The sequence below is a fragment of the Nannospalax galili genome, unplaced genomic scaffold (assembly GCF_000622305.1).
Source record: "Nannospalax galili isolate Female #2095 unplaced genomic scaffold, S.galili_v1.0 scaffold8, whole genome shotgun sequence".
NCBI lineage: Eukaryota > Metazoa > Chordata > Mammalia > Rodentia > Spalacidae > Nannospalax > Nannospalax galili.
The window spans coordinates 1,317,513-1,336,275 of record NW_008358318.1 but is presented as its reverse complement, the minus strand read 5'-3'; the positions used below and the strand labels follow the sequence as shown (position 1 = coordinate 1,336,275).

At 39.8% G+C, this 18,763-nt stretch overlaps 1 protein-coding gene across 6 annotated transcripts in view; it reads right to left on the bottom strand.

The window, feature by feature from the left end:
* Positions 1 to 18,763, bottom strand: part of Nf1 (neurofibromin 1) — a 314,026-nt gene that overhangs the window by 169,786 nt on the left and 125,477 nt on the right. For 5 of the 6 annotated variants that reach the window (XM_029557899.1, XM_029557900.1, XM_029557901.1 and 2 more), the window contains exons 17-29: positions 18,190 to 18,351; positions 16,470 to 16,719; positions 15,083 to 15,156; positions 14,790 to 14,873; positions 13,078 to 13,518; positions 12,531 to 12,670; positions 11,883 to 12,005; positions 11,053 to 11,136; positions 9,284 to 9,400; positions 8,272 to 8,453; positions 7,767 to 7,978; positions 3,511 to 3,672; positions 3,327 to 3,430 (exon numbers count right to left, since the gene is read on the bottom strand). In XM_029557899.1, the coding sequence (XP_029413759.1) occupies positions 3,327 to 3,430; positions 3,511 to 3,672; positions 7,767 to 7,978; positions 8,272 to 8,453; positions 9,284 to 9,400; positions 11,053 to 11,136; positions 11,883 to 12,005; positions 12,531 to 12,670; positions 13,078 to 13,518; positions 14,790 to 14,873; positions 15,083 to 15,156; positions 16,470 to 16,719; positions 18,190 to 18,351 (2,135 nt within the window). The remainder of the gene's footprint in view (positions 1 to 3,326; positions 3,431 to 3,510; positions 3,673 to 7,766; positions 7,979 to 8,271; positions 8,454 to 9,283; positions 9,401 to 11,052; positions 11,137 to 11,882; positions 12,006 to 12,530; positions 12,671 to 13,077; positions 13,519 to 14,789; positions 14,874 to 15,082; positions 15,157 to 16,469; positions 16,720 to 18,189; positions 18,352 to 18,763) is intronic. The other variant, XM_029557898.1, reaches the window with a different exon arrangement.

The window sequence follows — 18,763 nt, the reverse complement described above, 5'->3', positions numbered from 1 at the left end:
TTTGGTCTTTTTGAGATAGGGTTTCCCTGTAGCCCCAGCTATCCTGGAACTCACTAGGTAGACCAGGCTGGCCTTGAACTCACAGAGATCCACCTGCCTCTGCCTCCCGAGTGCTGGGATTAAAGGTGTGTGCCACCACACCTGGCCAGGTCAGTATTTTGTCACAGCAATGAAGAAACAAACTAGAAAAGCTTCCCTTTCCTATGGCACTCTGGGAAGGAGGAGAAATAAGTTAGAAGAACAAGTTGGGCATGCTCACTTCTGTGCTATCATTTCCCCTTCAGGTATGCCTGCCTGCAGCAATGATGCATTCTGGAAGTTTGCCAGGGATGCCTTTAGTTATTCAACAGTGTATGGGATGAGTTAGGCAATTCGACAATTAAAGGGGAAGCATTAACATGTCAATATGCCCACAGGATCTAAAATCACTTTCACCAATATTTTTTTTAAAGAATTTTAAGATTAGGGGGCTGGAGAGATGGCTCACTGGTTAAGAGCACTGGCTGCTCTTGCAGAGGACCCAGGTTCAGTTCCCAGCAACTACATGGTGGCTAACAACCATCCATTAACTCTAGTTCCAGGGAATCCGACACACTCTTCTGTGAGCATTGTACAACACAGGAGCACTTACACTCATGCAGGCAATGTACTCATAAAAAAATAAAATAAATCCTTTTATAAAATTTTTTTTTTTTTTTTTTGAGACAGGGTCTCCCTGTAGCCCCAGATGGCCCTGAACTCAGAGATCCACCTACCTCTGCTTTCTGAGTGCTGGGATTAAAGGTGTGTGCCACCATGCCCAGCTCTAAGATTAATTTTTTTATTTATGTATAGATGAATACCACGTTTATGTGGGTGCCTTTAGAGGCAAGAAGGAGGCACTGGATTCCCTGGAGCTGAAGTTACAGGCAATTGTGAGCCACCTGACGTGGGGTGGAAACCAAACTCAGGTCCTCTGAAAAAACAGCAAGTGTTCTTAATGGCTGAGCCATCTCACCAGCCCCTCACCAATCATTTTTTTAATGTCTATTTTTTATTAGAATATTTTTATTATTCCAAAGAGGCAATTTTTAACACATTTTTCCAGAAATAACTTGAAGCAGGTTACATAAAAAAATTTTTTTTAAATGCAATGAAGTTTAAGGGGGGTAAAAACAGGAATAAGAAATTAAGGACCAAAGGATCTGCCTACCTGGGGGTCAACTTTAGTGGAGTAACAAAATGAAAATGAAGGTTTCCATTTGCTTTTTTTTTTTTTTTTTTTTCGGAAAACCCTAACAAGTTTATTGGGCTTGCTAAGAGAGCATGGGGTTTATTTACAGAAGAGTACCCTCCCCCCCATTTACGGCTTCACTGGAAAAGTCCACACTCAAATACAGATCCTGTGACTTCCTGACAGCCGCACAAAATGGCAGAGAGGTGCTTCATGGTGTTCTTGGCTTATATATCCTAGCCCTTCCCTCACATGCAGCTAAGATAGACCATCAACTCCTTGGTGAGCATGGAAGGAGTGTGACTATAGCTTGCTGGCATAATGGTCAGAGGACACTTCCAGGTAATATCACCAATCTTTTTATCAGAAATAAAAATATGATTTCTCAGTGCCTCCCTTTCATTTGACTCACATCTTCGATTTGTGTGTGTGTGTGTGTGTGTGTGTGTGTGTGTGTGTGTGTGTGTGTGTGTGTGTGTATGTATGTATGTTGCCGAGGATGGAACCAAGGACCTTTCACATGTTAGGCAGGTGTTTACCACTCAGTCCTTAGCCATTCACGTTCACTTTGAACTTGGTCAGAAATGAAGGACACTGGGCCAGCAAGATGGCTCAATAGGCAAAAGCGTTTGCTAGAACAGTCTGATGATTTGGGCTGAAGAGCTGGCTCAGCAGTTAAGAGCACTGGCTGCTCTTGTAGAGGTCCTGGGTTCAGTTCCCAGCACCCACGTGGTGAATAATGACCATCTGTAACTCCAGTTACAAGGAATCCAATGCCTTCTTCTGGCCTCCATGGGCATTGCATGCACATGGCACACTTATATACATGCAGGAAAAACACTAATACACATAAAATAAAAATTTTTAAAAATTAAAAATGGAAGACTGATGACTTAAGTTTAATCCCTGTAGTCCACATGATAGAAGGAGAGAATCAACTCCTGCAAGTTGTCCTCTGATACATGGCACACGCAACTATATACATGTGTACACACACACACACCAATAATTTGTCAAAAAAGGAAGTGATATTAAGCATCCCTAAACTCAAAGAACCCCGTACGCAAGAATATTTTTTAAATGTCTATTTCGTTGGAGCGTAAAGTACAGCACACATATGAAAATGAGTGATGAGGTGGCAGTGGATAATAGCCAGACTACAGCGTAAACAATCTGTACAGCATTTTTCTGTCAACAAGGAACCACTGATGGTTTCTAAGAAAGTAAACAAGATTTCTGCTGAGGTTGGGCATATAGCTTAGTATTACAACACTTGCCCAGCATGCACAAGGACCTAAGTAGAATGACTAGCACAAAGAAAAGCAAAAACAACCCGTTTGTGTGAAGCTCATACATAGCCTAAATACAGAAATGACAATGCTAGAATCATAGGAAGTTACTACAAAAGTCAGAAGGCTATAGATTTGAAAAAATAATCACAGGCCTAAACTGTACGATATTATGCAGCAGGATACAAAGAAATTTATCTTCACATGTTTTCCAGAGAAAGGGCTAAGATCCATGGCTAAATTAAAAGAATTAAGTTGTAGACCATGATTGTATTATGCTACCTTTTATAGTAAGCAGTTATAGTAATTTACTACAATTCCATACATGTACATACAAAAGGATGCAGAAAAGACTGAACACTACTCAAACACAGTGTCTCTGGTTTATTCTAAGATGCCTTTAGTGACATCTGTTAATGGTTTTTATTCCTTAAGGAAAAATGTATGTAACTTTTTTTTTTTTTTGTCTTTTTGAGACAGGGTCTCCTTGTAGCCCCAGCTGTCCTGGAACTCACCATGTAGACCAGGCTGGCTTCGAACTCACAGAGATCTGCCTGCCTCTGCTTCCCGAGTGCTGGGATTAAAGGCGTGCACCACCACTCCCAGCTTGTATGTAACTTTTACAACTAAAAGTGAAATGCAATAATCCAAGCACTGCAGAAGCTGAAGCAGGAAGACCACAGCTCAAGGACAGTTTTGGGCTACATAATGATACATTGCCTTTATGAAATAACAAACCAAATCCAAGGAGAGAACCTCAGAGCCTTGCCTCATGCAGTGCTGGGCATGGGGAGGGAGTAACTGTATATGACAAGGTAACAAACCTGGTAGGATCCACTTCAAAGCTAACATGTTGCCAATCAGAGGATGTGATAACAATCCGTAATAAAGGATCCAGGAGTTTTTGTAGGTAAGTAGCACCATATACCTAAAGAAATGCACAATTAGGCATAATTACTTCTCCACAGACCTAGTACATGCATCATACACAAAATAAATGATACAAACCTTGAAACAGAATGTCATAATTTTACTAGCCAAGCTGTTGCCTCGGAAAAGAGTCTGCATGGAGTCTGCCAACTCTACTTCCTTAGAAAACATGTTCCAAAGCAGCTGGTAGAGCAAATGCCGAGAATCAAACAGAGTAACCAGAACTCGAGCTAGTTCATCCTGGTAATAAAACAAAATTGTATTTGTGTGAACAATTTTGCTTTTTGCTCAGGTAGGACTCTAAAGATGGGCAAAAAGGCAAATCTAAAGTTAATTACCTGTTAAATTGATGTAAACTAACTTGTCATTCCCAAATCTACCTGCATATGTTTGTCTATGATAGATGACTTGGTTTTTTTTTATGTTGTTTTAAGACAGGGTCTCCCTGTAGCCCCAACCGACCTGAAACTCACTATGCAGACCAGGCTTTGAACTCATAGAGATCCACCTACCTCTGTCTCCTGAGTGCTGGGATTAAAGGTGTGCACCACCACAACTGGCTTGATAGATGACTTTTTAAAGCTGTTAACAACTGTTAATGCTAAGGATTAACTGGTAAAAGATGAGCGATCTAGGTTTTACCAGAAGACAGAAAGATTTCAGGATTTGGCTCAAATTACATCATGAAATAAGAGTCCATGTTGATGTGTGGATGCATTTGAACAGATCCCTTTTTGGGGTTTTTTTTTTTTGAGACTGTCTCCCTGTAGCCCCAGCTGGACTAGAACTCACTATGTAGATCTCACATATGATTCACCTGCCTGTGCCTCCTGAGTGCTGGGATTAAAGGTGTGTGCCACTATGCCCAACTATTTTCTTTTTTAAAAAAGAATTTATTTTTTGTGTACAAGTGTATTGCCTGCATGTATGTAAGTGCAAACATATCATGCAATGCCCGTGGAGAACAGAAGAAGGCATCAGATCCCCTAGAACTGGAGTTATCAACAGGACCATGTAGGTGCTGGATTTGAACCTGGGTCTTCTGCAAGAACAGCCAGTGCTCTTAACCACTAAGCCATCTCTCCAGCCCCACAACTATTTTCTAAGAACTGAGGAAACACAATATAGAGAAGGTAGAAAAGCAACAAATGAAAAAATATATAGGATTTTTAAGAAATCAGAAAAGGGAGGAAAGAACGGAAGGAAGGACAGACGGACAGACCTGGCTAGGTAGTCGAAATTCAAAGCTCAGTAAGATTTACATACAACTAAAGAGCAGAAAATGAGGCTACCATTTCTGCTACTTATATGGAAGCCTTTATAATCCCTTATAGTAGTTTCTGATACACTCAAGAAAAATTATCTCATTGTAATTCACTGTGAAACCCCAGGCTGAGAGAATACAGACAGAAACGAGGTAAACGTAAAAAGATCTCTCAACTCTCAAACAGTGATAAAGGCCAGGTGGAGAGAAGATCAAACTCAAGGCCAGAATGAGTTGCAAATGGGGTTTCCAAACCAGCAATGGCTACATAGGAAAAAAACAGGGGTGGGAGGTTAGGGGAAAATTGGAGATGTTTATGGTCAAAATACATTGCTAACATGTATGAAAATGTCAAAAAAAATATCCTATTAAACAGTGATTTAAATAATTTGATATAAAACTCAAATAATTTATTGTAGGAATATAAAATTAAAGGTTCTGGGACTTAATGGAGTTGTGTTTTCTTGTGCTAAGGATCAAGTACAGGAACTCATGCATGCTAGGTAACTACCATTGGACTACATCTCCAAGCTCTAATTCTTTAGTAAGAAAATTGTGGAATTATTTGTACTGTTCTAATTACAAGTGAATGTTAAAAAAAATTGAGAATATTTATTTATGAAACATTTGAAGATTTATGAACTAATTTCATGTTTAAAGAAGATTGTAATAGCTAAGGAGTGTTGGCTACTCAATGAGCATAAAATTTCAATTATAAGCCAGATATAGAAATGCATGCCTGTAATCCCAGGACTTGGGAGACAAAAGCAGAGGCAGGAAGATGGCTGCCAAGCTTGAGGCCAGCCTGGTCTACACAGCAAGTTCCAGGCCAGCAAAGACAAGTCTCTGTTCCTACCACCACCCCTCCAAAAAAACAAAATAAAATATAATTCAGTTACATAAAGTAAATAATTTCTAGAGAACAGCTGTGCAATACTATGCTGACAAAAAGAAATAAAACACTGTACTTAAAACTGTTAAGGCCTGGTGCGATGGCACACACCTTTAATTACCCAACACTCAGAAGGCAGAGGAAGGCGGAGTCTGTGAGTTTGAGAGAACTAGATCATTCCAGGCAAGCCAGGGCTACCACAGTGAGACCCTGTCTCCTGTCTCACCGCCCCAAAAAGGTTCGTTAAGAGAATAGAGCTCATGTTAAATAGTCTTACTAAAATCAAATTGAATCAAATCAAAATAATCATAGAAGCATTTTAGGCAGCAGCAGTAAAGATGCTCTAAGGCATCTTAATGTGCACATCTGAGGAACATAAAGGGGTTTGGTGCTGCTTTGGTTTGGTGAATGAGAAAAAAAAACAGCATCAGAGGAAAGCATAGATGAGGCCAGGCCCAGATTAGGTAAAGTATTATAAGTCAGGGTAAAGAATGTGAATTTTAAGTATAAGAAACATGATCCTATAGCTTTGGGGGAACGGGGGTTTATATATCTATTTTTAATTGGTGTGCATCTGTGTGTGTGTGTGAGTACATATGTATGTATGTATGGGGGAGAGGCCAGAAGGTGGTGTCAGATCTCTTGGAACTAGAGTGAACAGGCATTTCTGGGTTGCCTGAAGTAGGTACTGAGATTTGAACTCATCCTCTGATAGAGCAGTGGGCAGTCTTTATCACTGAGTCATCTCTCCAGCCTCTCCCACAGCTTTTGTTTTGTTTTTGTTATTTTTTGTTTGTTTGTAGACCCAGCTGGCCTGTAAGCCAGGTTACCCTTGATCTCACAGAGATCCATCTGCCTCTGGCCACCCAAATCCCTAGGCACAAAGGTGTGTGCCACCATGTCTGGCACCTACAGCTTTTAAGCAAAAATAAATCTATAGGCATTACAGATTACCTTATTAGTTAGAAGTTACTATTATTAAAGTCTCTTTTGGTAAAATAAATCAAATGGCTTTTCAAAATGGAAAAGAACAAGTCTTCAAAGTTTTAGCATACATTAAGGATGGGCTGGGCGTGGTGGAGAATGCCTTTAATCCTAGCAGAGGCAGTAGGATCTCTGGAAGTTCAAGGCCAGTCTGGTCTACATAGTGAGTTTCAGACCAGCTGGGGCTACAGGGAGACCCTGTCTTAAAAAGAACCCCCCCCCCAAAAAGAATGATGTAGTTTTATGGACTAAAGGTAAAAAACTTATCTAGCATATATGGGGCCCTGCGAACAATACCCAATACCACAGAGTTAAGAGAATGTTTTGGCTTCGGGATATTCTTTTTGTTGTTGTTGTTAAATTAAGAGAAAGGACAAATAGCCATATATGTCAGGAGTATTTTGTTGGTGTGTTTTTTGTTTTTTTTTTCAGACAAGAGTCTCATATAATCTAAGCTGGTCTTGAACTTGCTATTAGCCAAGGATGATCTTCGGCTCCTGATCCTCTTGCTTCCACCTCCTAAATGCTAGGATTACAAATCTGCACCACACCAGCATTTCTGCAGTAAGTAAAATAATACAACAATTTGAAAGGCAAGAATTTTTCGTTGCGGTGGAATGAGATAGAATACTAGTCAGGGGTAGGAGTACCAATCACTTCGAGTTGAAAACTAAATAGTAGTAGTTTAATGGCTCAAGATGATGAACTTTTATTTTTTGAGACAGTGTCTCATACAGCCTAGGCTGGCCTCAAACTCACTGTATATCCAAGGAAGACCCAGAACTGCTGATCTTCCTGCCTCCAACTTCCAAGAGCTGAGATTAGAGGCATGAACCATCACCATACAGGGTTTTATGTGGTGCTGGGACAACTACCAACTAGATACATCTTCAGCTCTAAATATGACATTTTTTTCTAGTTCTTTTTTTGTCTTTTTGAAGCAAGGTCTCTCTGTAGCCCCAGCTGTCCTGGAACTCACTATATAGACCAGGCTGGCCTTGAACTCACAGAGATCCACCTGCCTCTGCCTCCCAAGTGCTGGGACTACAGGCATGCACCACGCAGTTCTAGTTATTAAATTTTATGAATTCATCCAATAAATATAAGCAAACTTATTTTGAAGCATTTGCTATGTGCCAGGCATTCTTCTTTTTCAATAAATTACTAGTAATTCTACTTTCTCAATAAACTTACCCACTGAGAACAAGGGACCACATTAGCCAAAGCCATAGCTATGGGGAGCTCTCCCTGATCCCCCATCATTGTGACCAATTCCACGAGTCTCTCAAACCGATCTGCCAACACGGTTTCAGCAAGTGTATCAAATTCTGTTCCTTGTTGAAGGATTTTTGTCAAAACTTCCATAAATGTAGCTCTTGTCTGGAGATCCTTGTGATAACCTAAGCCTGATTAGACAGACAGATGCAAATTATTGCTATAGTTAATTTTATTTTGCATGTTGTGTCAATGCTCTAGGTTTTATACTTCTTTTCGTTGTTATTGTATTTTGGTTTGTTTTTGTTTTTGAGACAAGGTCTCACTATGTAGCCCTGAGTTGGCCTGGAAACCATGTAGACCACTCTGGCCTCAAACTCAGAGATCTGCCTGCCTCTGCCTTCCAAGTGCTGAGATTTAAAGGCGTGCCACACCACGCCTGGCCAGTTTTATACTTCTATATGTAGCTTTCATTGGATCTCACCTATGGAGTGCATGAGTCCACTGTCCACATTAGCATTGAGTAAGTTTGACATTGCAAGGACTGTACAGTGCCTCAGGGATGCCAGCCTCCGAGACATGCCACGTTTCCTGCCACCTGTTTGCGCATTTTCATCTTCAACTTCACTACAGTCATTCAAAAGGTTCATAAATAATGTGAAGTACCTGGGAAATACAAAGATGGACCCTTATACAGTGAAGGCCACACCAACCAGAAAGCTAACCACATAATCTGAAATAATTACGTAAGTATCACATGAGTGGCCATGGTAATCTGCTTCTCTAGTCTTGGCGTAAGAAGTCAGCATGGCTCATTATCAAGTTGCTGTGATTAATATGACTTTATTCTAACAAAATGTAATACTCATTTCATGATGTAAGTGTGAAAGAGATATAATGTTTCCTGCCATGTGTCACTTTTAATAAATATTAAAATTTGTGGTCAAAATAATTTGGACATGGAGCTGAAGAGATAGCTCAGTGCTTAAGAGCACTGGCTGCTCTTGCAGAGGACCCAAGTTCAGTTCCCAGCACCCGTACAGCAGCTAACAACCAACCATAATTCCAGTTCCAGGGAATCTGTTGCCCTCTTCTGGTCTCCTCGGGTAATGCATGACATGGGTGTACTTAACATACATGCAGGCAGAACACTCATACAAATAAAAATAAATTTAAAAGAATAATTTTAAAAAAGTTTAGGCAATGTCATTTTAAATGACTTAACATTTCCTTTACAAGGAAAATCTAGATTTACAAGGAAAATCCAATGATCACAATATTTTCCTTAAAAAACACAATGAGAATTATGTTCCTATTTGAGGCCTGTCGTGAATACTACTTCACAAGTTAGGCATGTTTTATGACAGCAGTCAATGGCCATAATACAAAAGCAATTAGAACTACTTTCTAAATACAATAGTTTGATACTTTGGTTACACTGGAAGGGAGGAACATTTATTGCTTTTTGGTTTGCATTTTTGTTGGTTGAAATTTACTTAAGAAATAACTGTGATTTGGCTTCCATCAATTCCACACCATCTCCTTCTTCAGGCTGCAGTGGAAGACCAGCGAGGAGTGAAACTACTGCTTCCATGCTTGCCTGGTCCAGATCTCTAAAGAAAAATAATTTAGAGACTATGAGCCTTTCAGACATAAAGTTTAGGAGCCATCTATTTCATTAAATAAATTATTAGCACAACCTAAGTATTTTTAGTAAATCTGCAAAGCTCAGAATACAAAAAAATATTTCAAATTGATTGGAAGATGATAAAAAAACTCTCTGCAAAGTAATCTTAAATATAAAGTCTATCTTAAATCAAAAGTGTGGGACTAGGGATGTAGCCCAGTGGCAGAATGCCTACTTAGCATTCACACATCTTGAGTTCAATCCTCAGCATCACAAAACAGAAAAATTCTAAAAACCAACCAACCAATCAAACAAATGTATGTACTACTGGGTTGGAGAGATGGCTCAGCAGTTAACAGCATTGGTTATTCTTACAGAGGACCCAGGTTCAGCACCCACATGGGGTTAATACCATCTGCAACTTGAGTTCCAGGGGGATCCAATACTTTCTTCTGACCTCCATGGGCATTACATGACATAGGTGCATCTATATACATGAAAGCAATATACTCATACACATAAAATAAAAGTAATAAAGTATTTTTTAAAAAGTATGTACTATCGGGGCTGGAGAGATAGCTCAGCAGTTAAGGGCACTGACTGCTCTTGCAGAGCACCCAGGTTCAATTCCCAGCACCCACATGGTGGCTACAAGCCGTCCTTAACTCCAGTTCCAGGGGAATCTGAAGCCCTGTTCTGACCTCCACAGCACTGCACGACATGGGTACACTCACATACATGCAGGCAATACACTCATACACATATAATAAATAAATAAATAAATTTTTTTGTTATTGTCTTCTTTTTTTGAGACAGGGTCTCCTTGTAGCCCCAGCTGTCCTGGAACTCACTATGTAGACCAGGCTGTCCTGGAACTCACTATGTAGACTCACAAAGATCTTCCTGCCTCTGCCTCCCAAGTGCTAGGATTAAAGGCGTGCACCACCAGGCCCAGCCAAGTAAAATATTTTTTTAAAAAAATATGTACTATCAAACTATACTAGGTCAAACAAACATATACACAGTTATCAAGTGGTTCATAGTTATCAACATTTTTTTTTTTTTGGTCTTTTTGAGACAGGGTCTCCCTGTAGCTCCAGCTGTCCTGGAACTATGTAGACCAGGCTGCCTTGAACTCACAGAGATCCGCCTGCCTCTGCCTCCCGAGTGCTGGGATTAAAGGCATGCATCACCATGCCAGGCAGTTATCAATTTCTTATATGTATCAATAAGTATCTATCACTAAAGCAGACCTAAACAATTATGTCATAGACTCTAAAGAATTAAGTTTCTTAATCAATACCTTTATCTAATCATAAAATAATACTAATGCTTCTTTCTCAATAACCATTAGACCATTCTTCCTAAGCTGACACTATTAACTTTCCAAACACTCAGGTGGATCTCTATGAGTTCAAAGTGAGTCTGGTCTACATAGTGAGTTCCAGGCTAACTGGAGGCTGAAGGGAGACCCTGTCTCAAAAAAAATGTACCTTTATATATTTCAAATGCAAAAGTTTGGCATCTACAAAACAATTTAAACACAATGTACTATGTATGTGTATTGGCTATACTGTAGTTTTAATGACTAGTGTAAAACATGTTAGTACTTAAAAGCCATTTTCCATTTTTACTTACCTTGTAAGACATTTTACATCATCATCTGCTGCTTGGTTTGATGTTCCCATAACCCAGTCTGTTAGGTATTCTACCATCTTATTCCTACAGAATGATGAAAAGAAGGAAAATACCAAACAAATTTTTAACAATTTCTCCCCACACACCATTATTGCTTGTTTATATGTATGTTTGTTTGGAAAAGAAGTTTACTGTTTACCCCAGGCTGGCCTTAGCCTCCTGACTGCTGAGACTATAGACATCATCAACATACCCTGATTTTTTTGATAGTGAAAATAGTCAAATAACTCAATATGATAATTTTATAAAAGAGATAATGCTGTCACAGTCAGAGGGGCACAAGGAAATATAATTTTTCTTTTTGGTCTTTTTTTGAGATAGGGTCTCCTGGTAGCCCCAGCTGGCCTGGAACTCACTATGTGGACCAGCTGGCCTCAAACTCACAGAGATCTGCCTGCCTCAGCCTCCCAAGTGCTGGGATTAAAGGTGTGCACCACCACACCTGGCCAAGGAAATATAATTATGATGCTGGTCCTTCGCACTGGCCCTTTGCTACAATACAATGTGGAAATAGAATAAACTGTTATTGCAAATAGATCATAGTTCTTAAAAAGGGAGGATTAAAAAGAAAAAGAAAAGAAAAGAAAATCAGAAAGATGTCCATGGTTGCAGAGCTTTGGGAAATTTGTTAAGATACTCAGAGAAAAGTAAGTACGTGTAATACTCTTTACCCTCCTTCCTTTTCCCCCATATAACCAAGCCCTACTATTTTTTTGTACTCCATTTAGGTAATATTTACATGACCCTACTTTGTTCTTTTATGAACTCACCTGAATTTCATCTCCTGACAAAATGAGAGGTCATCTCTCCTTGCCATCATTACTTCAACTAACTGACACAACTTCGTTTTTATCTGAATTGCATGGACCATATTCCCAAGCACACGAACATATCTAATTAAGCAGAGAAACATTAAAAAAAAAGATCAGAGACACACAAAAGATGAGATATTCCAAATGCTTTGATCTTTAAAAAATATAACTTTAAATATGCTTAATATTTCAATTTTGTTTAGTTGAACACATACAACTGTGATTACTGTATTGTTACACCCTATATTGGGTATAGTAAAGAAAGGCAAATTATGTCTTCAGTAACTCCCAGTAACAATGCATAACAGGTCTCACCTCTTTTTTGTTAAAAAAAAGTTTTTCTATTTATTTTTATTTATGTACGAGTGTTATGCCTGCATATATGTAAATACACCTGGGTTGCATAGTGCCTGCAGAGGACAGAAGAGGGTGTTGGATCTCCTGAAACTGGAGTTTTGGATGGTTGTTAGCTGCCATATGGGAAGGCCCAAAGCTGGGTCTTCTGCAAGCAGAGTCAGTGCTCTTAACCACTGAGCCATCTCTCTAGCACTGAGGTCACACCTCTTATAATACATCTCTGCTACATTTCAGAAGCAGAATGCTTACCTGACCAGATTTAACATCATTGTTTCAATGCTAGCTTGTCCTAGATGTTCAGAGCTGCCTTCAGTATGATTATCTAGTAGGTTCTTCATTATAGCTATGGTTTGCTCTACAAATTGGGTATTGGTGTCAGTCAATAAAACCTGTACAAAAGACAAAACACATTAATGATATGCCATCACTGAACAGAAAACAGATCATAGAACAATGAAACTGACTGACTTGCATATCACATTCAGGCATTAAACATTACCACAGGCATATATTTACAGAGACACACAGATACACACAGACATTATCACCTATATCCAAGACTCACAGATCCATGCATACCCGGAGACCTGGGTTCTTTACAAGCAACCTGATTCCTGATTCCTATACTAAGTGATGCCTTTTTTTTCTATAATTATTTGACTTTTTTTTTTTAAATGTGAACGAATATCATACCAGTATCTAATATAAATAATCTGAAAAAAAGAGGCTTCATTTATTTCAAATATGTCATTCTATTTACAGAGAAGGGTGAAAAACAAAGCAGAGAACACTTCACCTGTCCTTGAGAGTCAAAAAACTTGCTGATGGTATTCTTCAATTTGTTAAACAGCATTGGATACAGAGCAGGACTCAATTCCAGACCGACCAGATCCTTAACATTGGTCCGTATCTGAAGCCCCACTTTCTCATGGTTACACACCATTAAGGACAAAAGCCGATCCATAAATTTGCTGACAGGTGTATCAGGATTCCCCTCTGAGGACATCACTGAAATCATGGAACCTTTACGCTCACTAACAGGGCCCATGGGTGGACTGTAGGTCGCCAGGCCAGAGCTGCTTCTCTGTTGCAGGCACACTCCCCCAAGGGCACAAAGGAAGCCAGTCATGTTGATCCATTCCTGCAGGGAGTCTGTGTCAGACAAGTCTATGGATCCACCTCCACTCACGTGGGACATCCGTCTCTTAACAATGGTCTTATGAAGACTTTCAGTGGCCTACACACAAAATTTTTGTGAAAAGCATGAATTTAACATAAAGTGCATAATGACTAACAAATTACTCTTCATTTCTCCTAGTATGAAAAGTGCTGCCAGGCGTGGCACACGCCTTTAATCTCAGCACTTGGGAGGCAGAGGCCATGGATCTCTGTGAGTTCAAGTCCAGCCTGGTCTACAGAGCAAGTTCCAGGCCAGCTGGGGCTACAGGAAGATCCTGTCTTGAAAAGACCAAATAAATAAATAACTAAATAAATAAGCATTCAGGAGGCAGAGGCAGGCGGATCTCTGTAAGTTCAAGGCCGCCGGCCTGGTCTATATAGGGAGTTACAGGACAGCTGGGGCTACAGGGAGACCTGTCTCAAAAAGAGCCCCCCCCCAAAAAAACAATTGTTCCCTCCAAAAAAAAACTTGCATTCTAAGGCTGCATTGCTTCCTTAAAACAACTTTTCTTGCTCTAATTAACCAAGACAGGAAAAAAGCAATGAGAGAATAATTTCCTCTCAAATACCTGATAATGAGAGAGGTATGGGTGGTAAATCAAATATACAAATAGCAATTAATTGTTAATTTCTGGGGTAATTCGTGATAAAGGATAAAAGTTGATGAATGAAATGTTAGACTTGATAATAGCTGAATGAAACATCCAAAGATTAAATTGCATTTAACCACAGATGGGCACAATCTTCTGCCCACCAGATCCTTTAATTAGAGTATCTAACGAAAGAGCAGAATGAGTCACATGTGGTGACACATGCCTGTAAGGCCGGCATTTGGGAAGCTAAAGCAGGAGGATCACAGCAAGTCCAAAGCTGGTCTTCATGGCAAGTTCCAGGCCAGCCAAAGCCATAGAATGAAAATCTTGAGTAAAAATAAGTAAGTAAATAAATAAATAGAATATAAGAATAGCTTGAGATTTATTTCTGTCTGTATCTGTTATACTTTTCCTGAAAATTCTGTAAAATACTTCAATGAAGCCAAAAAGAACAAGAAAGGAAGTAAATGAATGGTATCTAATATAAGTGGTTTCTAGCAGGATTGTCCAATATTTCTGCAATGATAGCAGAAATACTACATCTCTACTTTCCTACACAGTGACTAAGTGCTAAGCTGTGGCTTCTGTATGACTGAGGGAGTGAATTTAATTATGTTTAATCTTAATTGCTTAAATTTCATATTCCAATATGCACATGTAGCTTATAACGTCCCAAAAGATAGTTAAGTGAGGCAGCAGATCAATAAACACACAAATATCAATTGAACAAACTCACCTGGCCATCTTCCATTTTGGCTTTTGGATAGTTAAGAATTAGTTTTGTAGCTTGTTCCCATTTTGCATGTGTATCTTCCCAAGCCTAAAATGAAGGCAATTATCACTTGAAAGCAAATTTCGGTCAGAAGCCGAAAGTAATAAACGACTGCCAGGTTTCACATATAATATCCTACTTGTAATATGCACATATTTTAGATATGTTTCAAAAGCTGTTCCTGATCACACAAGATAACAGGAGGCTTTTAACATTGAGGACGGGGGTCTGAGAGAGGTATTGCTGCTACGGCATACCTCAGTGTTTCCTGCAGTGGGATGCTCAATGCGCCTTAGCAGTGCCATCACTCTTTTCTGAAGTGCTGCTCTCCCTAAGCAAAGACAACCGCAAATCAAGTTAGAATGCTAAGAGCCCTCTTGCCAAGGAGGAACCAAAGAAGCCCCACCCAAAGGACAGAGTAGAAGGAATGGAACAAATGATGCAAATGATAAAGCTGAACACTTTCTCCCACCAACCTCCTAAGAGCATTTATCTTTACGACCATATGTCCACAGCATAAAACAGCCATTTCCCCACATACATTTACCCAAAATATATGCCAATGTGTTTAAAACCTCACCATTTACAATTCAAGCAGAGTAATTTACATAATCTATAATGAACAGTAATTTACATACCAGTTATTTACACCACATTAGAAGTTCAGTGTGGCTGGGTGTAGTGGCACAAACCTTTAGTCCTAGCACTTGGGAGGTAGAGGCAGGTGGATCCCTGCAAGTTGAGTTCAAGGCCAGCACGGTCTACACAGTGAGTTCCAGGCTAGCTGGTGCTACAGGGAGACCCTGTCTCAAAAACACCGAAAAAAAAGAAAAGAAAAAGAAAATTCAATGTGACAGGAGCTGGTTCAGTGGTTGAGAGCACTGGCTATTCTTGCAGATGATGAGGGTTCGATGCCTAGCACTCACATGAAGGCTAACAACAATTCATAAGACACCCTCTTCTGACCTCTGCGGTCATTGCACAGCACAGGTTCGCTTACATACACTCAGGCAAAACACTCATACACATAAAATAAATTTTTTTGGTCTTTTTTTGAGACAGGGTTTCCCTGTAGCCCCAGCTGGCCTAGAACTCACTATGTAGACCAGGCTGGCCTTGAACTCACAGAGATCCACCTGCCTCTGCCTCCCGAATGCTGGGATTAAAGGTGTGTGCCACTACGCCCAGCCATAATAAATTTTTTTTAAGTTTTTTATTTTATGTGTATGAGTATATTGTCTGCATGTATGTGAGTGCACCTGTGTTGTGCAATGCTGTAGAGGTCGGAAGAGGGCATCGGATTCCCCTGGAACTGGAGTTAAAGACGGTTAGTAGCTGCCATGTGGGTGCTGGGAATTGAACCTGGGTCCTCTGCAAGAGCAGTCAGTGCTCTTAACCATTGAATCATCTCTCCAGCCCCCCAATAAAATATTTTTAAAAATTCAGTATGAGATAAACAATTTCAAATGCTACTGGATTTCACTCTACTTTGGTCAGAAAAGGATTTCAAGTACGCAGTTTGAATTAGTCTTGGAAACCTACAAACCATAAACTTTTAAATAAATTCCTACATTTTAAAAATAATCAGATGTCATGTCAAAGCGGACTGAGGTTTTGTGCTTTTTGTTTTTAAAACACATTTACCTGTTGACATCATATTGCTGACAGAGGCAAATTCCATGAATGTGTTATAATTAGGCAAGAAGTTGTGCACTGAAACTTCATCTACCCCACACCGGATATCCGCTTCCTCACAGAGGTGGCGAAAACAGGACATAGCAACCAGAACAGCTTCGGTGTCTGGGCTCCACAGAAACATGTACAAGGCCACTTCTAGCTTGGTCTGGGCTTGTCGGCATATTGGCGGGGTTCCACTGCACCCTGCTGCACTATCCTGGGAGGAAGGAGTGGAAAGCATATATCTGCAACTTAGGTAACTTTATTTACAAAACTCAAGAATGCAATAAACCTTGAGCTATACATGCCAGCACACAAAACTCCGACAAATGTTCCTCTTTAATCCTAAGAATTTTTCCTGATGTACTTTATTCTAAATGAGATTATCTGACCCAACATAATGCATAATTATGTTGAATTTCAAATCAAATAGGTTATTATCTTTAAATTCTAGAAATGCAAATTAAGTCTAGCATGGGTATAAAAAAGACTACAACAGAGAATCTACTGTAGCAAAAAATACAATTCACTGAGTCAGCTTTATAAATGGCAAAAGAAAAAGAAGTAACAGGAAATACTACTTTCTAGAGGAAAGAAATAAATACAAGGCAGCACTGATTGAAATAATGACATGGGAACTGAACCCTGCAACAGAAGACACACTCGAATCTGAATTTGATATTCCCCAAATATAAAATGGAGAAACTCATAAAGCAAACACAAATTCTGCAGGCAAAGCATATGCTACTACTAACATGACTATGTTAAATCAACACACTATATGTTTTAAGTTTTATTTATTTTTATTTTATATGTATGAATGTTATGCCTGCATGTGTGTAAGTGCATCTATGTCATGCAGTGCCCATGGGGACAGGAGAGGGTGTTGGATCCCCTGGAACGGGAGTTATGTCAGGCAGTAACTGCTAAGCCACCTCTCCAGCCCCTCAATATGCTACATTAAAAATGAAGGATAGAGGGCTGGAGAGATGGCTCAGTGGTTAAGAGCACTGGCTACTCTTGCAGAGGACCAGGATTCATTTCCCAGCACCCACATGGCAGCTAATAATGGTCCATAACTCCAGTTTTAGGGTCTCTTCTGATCTCTGTGGGCAATGAATGTGTGGGTATACTTACATACAAGAATGTGGAATACTTATACATAAAATAATAAATTGAAAAAATAAGGCTAGAAAGGTTATGCCTGGATAAAAAATTCTATAATAATTTCATACTTTTGCTCATACTATGTTTTATAGTCAACAGAAGTGATATACAGAAGTAAGTATCTTACTGAGCATAATTACACACCTATAATCTCAACACTTGAGACTGAGAGGAGGAGGCTGGAGGACTGAGTTAGCCTGGGCTACACGAGACACAGTTACAAAAAAACTTTTAAACTGCCAAGCATTGTGGCACACGCCTATAATCCCAGCACTTGAGAAGCTGAAGCAAGGGGATTGTTGTGAGTTCAAGGTTAGCCTGAGCTACAGAGTACCAAGCCAGTCAGGACTACAAAGCAAGACTGAATACATATATTATGTATTAAGAATCTACCCTGGGTTCCACAGAAAACAGCAAAGCAGCTTTTAACTAATATGCTAAATCATCTAGTTGAAATTTAGTGATGTTCACTCAGAAAAACAGAACACAAATGATGATTCAGGGAAGTTACAGAAGTTACCATGGAGGAATTTCCTTTTCCTTTCCGCAGAGATGTTCCAGAAGTGCAGGTACGTAGTATTTCTTCATGATCCATGGACATCTGAGTCGTATTTCCACTAGCAGGAACATCACATCCTACTCCATAAAGGAAGAGAAGGTGACAGGAGCTTCTATCTGCCTGCTAGAGAAAAGAAGTAAGTTCTACTGAAGCACTGACAATCAAAAGGAAAAAGCACTTAATATGAACTGCCTTTCTGCTGAAGGCCACCCTAGAAAACCACTCCTCAGTTCCTATGCTTCACCTTAAGAAACAGCTGTAAGAAACCCATTGGGGGTAGGGGGTGGGGAGATGGCTCAGCGATTAAAAGCACTGGCTGCTCTTGTAGAGGACCCAGGGTTCAATTCCTAGCACCCACATGGTGGTTAGCAATCGTCCATAACTCCAGTTCCAAGGGGTCCAATGCCCTCTTCTGACCTCTGCTGGCATTACATGACACGGGTGCACACACATTCAGGCAATACACTCATACCATAAAAAGTAAAAGTAGCCAGGCGTGGTGGCACACACCTTTAATCCCAGCACTTGGGAGGCA